A 3,177-nucleotide genomic window follows, 5' to 3' on the forward strand; every position below is an offset into this window, starting at 1 on the left:
TTATTAAAAGAAAATTTTTAAGGGTTGTTGAATTTAAAATAGCAACTAAAAGAAAGTATTTCTAGATTCTAAAAGAATTTGATATCCCAATTCTATTGTAAATGTACATTTCAAAGGAGAGGGAAAAAATATTTAAAATTTCTAATTGAAAGAGTGATAACCACACTCTTCAAAGTATATTCTCAACAGAAAAAAATTATATATTCTGATTTATAATATAATAGTATATTAACTTTTAAAATTTTAAAAAAGTAAAAGTTAAAAAAAATACAATTAAGTATAATATATGTGCACATTAATATTTAGACTACTATATTTCCATTCTTTTCTCATGTGCAAGTGTAATGTCATTAGTTTTTTTTTTTTGGGCGAATCTGATTTTTTTATTTATAAATCACTTATATATTTCATGAGTCAATCTTACTTGAATCATATAAAAGTATTATAATTTTTAAAAATTATATATATACTCAAAGTAATTTGAACTTGATATAACTAATTAACTTAAAATAATATTGTATTAGATGATTGACGGACTGGGTGATTGATTTGCTTCCTAAAGGCTAACTTTTTTTGAGAGATTTTCTCGGTCTTTTCTACACATACCCTAAGAAATCAAACTCTTATTAATATATGTAAAAGATCTAACTATTTACCAACTTTACCAATATGAATGAAGTATTATTTTTTACGAGTTTAATTTCTATATATTATTTGTATAAAAAAATTATATTATTAACCAATAAAAAAATTGTAGTAAGCATAGTTTTAATTTAAGATAATCAGCAATAATCAGTATTGAGTTTATAATCTATAATGTTTTATATCACTATATTTTTTTGAATACATTTTAAATTACTTTTAAATTTTATATATGTCAGTAGGTATGTATAATTGTATATAAATATTTAAAAAATATATAAAAATAATTATAAATATTGTATAATTCTATTTTAGCCTTTTTTTTATAATTGTTTTCGCACACTAATGCGAAGGTTAGCAAAAACGAAATTAAAATCATATTTGTCTTTGATGAAAACTTCCCTTTACACTGTCATTAGAACCATGGATAAGGTACTAATTTTGCAAAACTATAGGGATGCTTAGCTGCTTCTACACAATCTAAAAGGGGTGTTAGCTGCTTCTGCACATTCTAAAAGGGGTGTGTGATAAAAGCAGCCCCATCTCCATTGATACCAAATGAATCAGAACAAACAGTGATGTGTTTCATGGGATCTGCCACTTCCTTACCACCAGCATGCATCACGAATTCTGTTGGGGAGGGGAAGCTGCCATGGCAGACACATACAATACAAACTGTTCTCTTCCCAGTAATGGTGCCATCTCCAGTAGTAATCACACTAGGCATTGCATCACTTTCTTGATAGGAATTCACATGCTTAAGCTTTTTGGCTGGCCTCTCATTCTCAATCATAGTCTCAGAGGGCCACAGTGTCATTTCCTGCATTGCTCCTGCTTCAGCATAAGATAAGTTATACATGAGCTAGTTGTTAGTGTAGCATGAGAAACTTTTAATAAAAATCAATAGGAAATTAACCTTGTTTTGTAATCAAGCAGAATTCTTTTATTCTGTCCCCTCTCCGAATCATGTGTCTATACTAACCAATCTTTAATGAGACAGGTAACTAATTTTTTTAATTTACAAGCAAGAATTTTGTTATGCATGTCAATCACCTCCACTCTCTCTGCCACATCGGCAATTATGTTATTTTCCTTTGTCACTGCGTGCATATTCCCATATTATCCTTCTCATCCACGTGGGATAAACCAGCTCCTCTATTCATATCCCTACTCTTATAAAACTGGGTAACAGGAGGTCTACTAGATTGTAAATAGAGAAGCAATCACAGTAGAAGGTGACAATTTGAAGAAATTATTAGGTAGTTTTTGACTAAGTTGGTATTAATTGTCACATAACATGTCTTGAATCATTTAATGATTTCTAGTCAATTTGATCATGCATGTGGACGCGTTAAATATTTGTGAAGACTCGAGTTCTCTTGTTTGCTTCAGTGCTTGCCTCCTTTTAGTTATTACACTCAACAACTTGAGGTTTTCCTATTTCCTCCCAATTTATTATTAGAAATTCGAATTAGCCTATGGCATCCTTTTCAATTTAACTTATGAAATACAGGACACCAAGTACACATGCTTGATTTGTTTTTTTTTAACAACACATCAAATAACATTACACAGAGAGTGTTAAAAAGTGTGTACTCACAACATGGTCAACAAACAAAAGAAAAAGAAAGTTACCCTCATGCCATGCATCCCCACAAGGATTTGCAAATGTCTTGAGACTGTTATAAATTGAGTGAGGTAGAGTCTGAGCACCACCGCCCGGAGACACCGGAAGAGACTTCTCTGCCTCCTTCGCCGCAGCCATTCGCATCTTCTTCATCAATAATCTCTTCCAAGTCTTCACTCTTCTCATTGTCTGCAAGTCCCCAAACCTCACCAGACCCTTCTCAACCATCTTTTCTTCTTCTTCTTCTTCTTCTTCTTCTTCTTCTTCTGCATTTTGACCGCAGGGAGAAAGCTTGAGAGTAAGGTCTATATGCTCAGAGTTAGTGTATGTGTATGGTTTCTTAGAATAAAATCCCTGCTAAAGAAAAAGAACAAAAACATAATCACTTTCTAGTATGAATGAATGAATCAATTTAATCAGCATTGTATTGTTTTATGCGGTTTATTGTCACCTCCTCCATTGAAATCCAAGAAGAGAAAGGTGAAGCCATTAAACAGAACAACTCCTTTGAAGAATACCTGTATTCCCTTTGAAAGAAAAAAGGACAAACAAGTCTTAGACATAAAATTTGGATGAATGAAAAATTGAAAATCGTATCCACTTGCAACACAGAGGGAAATAGAGTAACGAGGATTTCTACTATGTAAAACACAAAAGAGAAAGCAAATGAAATAAAATAGGGAAGTCAAAATCTAAACGCAAGCTCTAATTTAGGGACCCGATGTCACATCCACTGATTCACAAGTGGGAATTGAGGGAACGAAAAAAGTAAAAAACACGAGGGTGGGGTGGTCACGAAGGGACGCAAAACACAAGAAGGATACAAGGAGATCAATTTTCTTATAATTTTGAATTTAAAACTACCTCAAATCTCTGTGTTTTTTTTTTTTTATCTACATGAGTCAAAA

The 3,177-nt window shown here is 31.9% G+C and overlaps 1 protein-coding gene across 1 annotated transcript; it reads right to left on the reverse strand.

The window, feature by feature from the left end:
* Positions 1 to 1,006: 1,006 nt before the first annotated feature.
* LOC102669086 (ninja-family protein AFP3) lies at positions 1,007 to 2,895 on the reverse strand. Its single transcript, XM_006600522.4, has 3 exons — positions 2,721 to 2,895; positions 2,278 to 2,623; positions 1,007 to 1,473 (listed from the first exon to the last, which is right to left on the reverse strand). Exons 1-3 carry the CDS (start codon positions 2,757 to 2,759, stop codon positions 1,154 to 1,156), a joined length of 705 nt encoding a protein of 234 aa, XP_006600585.1. The 5' UTR covers positions 2,760 to 2,895; the 3' UTR covers positions 1,007 to 1,153.
* Positions 2,896 to 3,177: the final 282 nt, after the last annotated feature.

This window comes from Glycine max, chromosome 17 (assembly GCF_000004515.6).
Source record: "Glycine max cultivar Williams 82 chromosome 17, Glycine_max_v4.0, whole genome shotgun sequence".
Lineage (NCBI taxonomy): Eukaryota > Viridiplantae > Streptophyta > Magnoliopsida > Fabales > Fabaceae > Glycine > Glycine max.

Bases quoted from the DNA above. Each gene is read 5' to 3' on its own strand.
- LOC102669086 (XM_006600522.4), bottom strand. From the start codon at position 2,759: ATGGCTTCACCTTTCTCTTCTTGGATTTCAATGGAGGAG. The intron at 2,624-2,720 runs GTGACAATAAAC...TTTCTTTAGCAG, and splicing joins CTTGGATTTCAATGGAGGAG to GGATTTTATTCTAAGAAACC. The intron at 1,474-2,277 runs GTAACTTTCTTT...ATGCTGAAGCAG, and splicing joins TGGGGATGCATGGCATGAGG to GAGCAATGCAGGAAATGACA.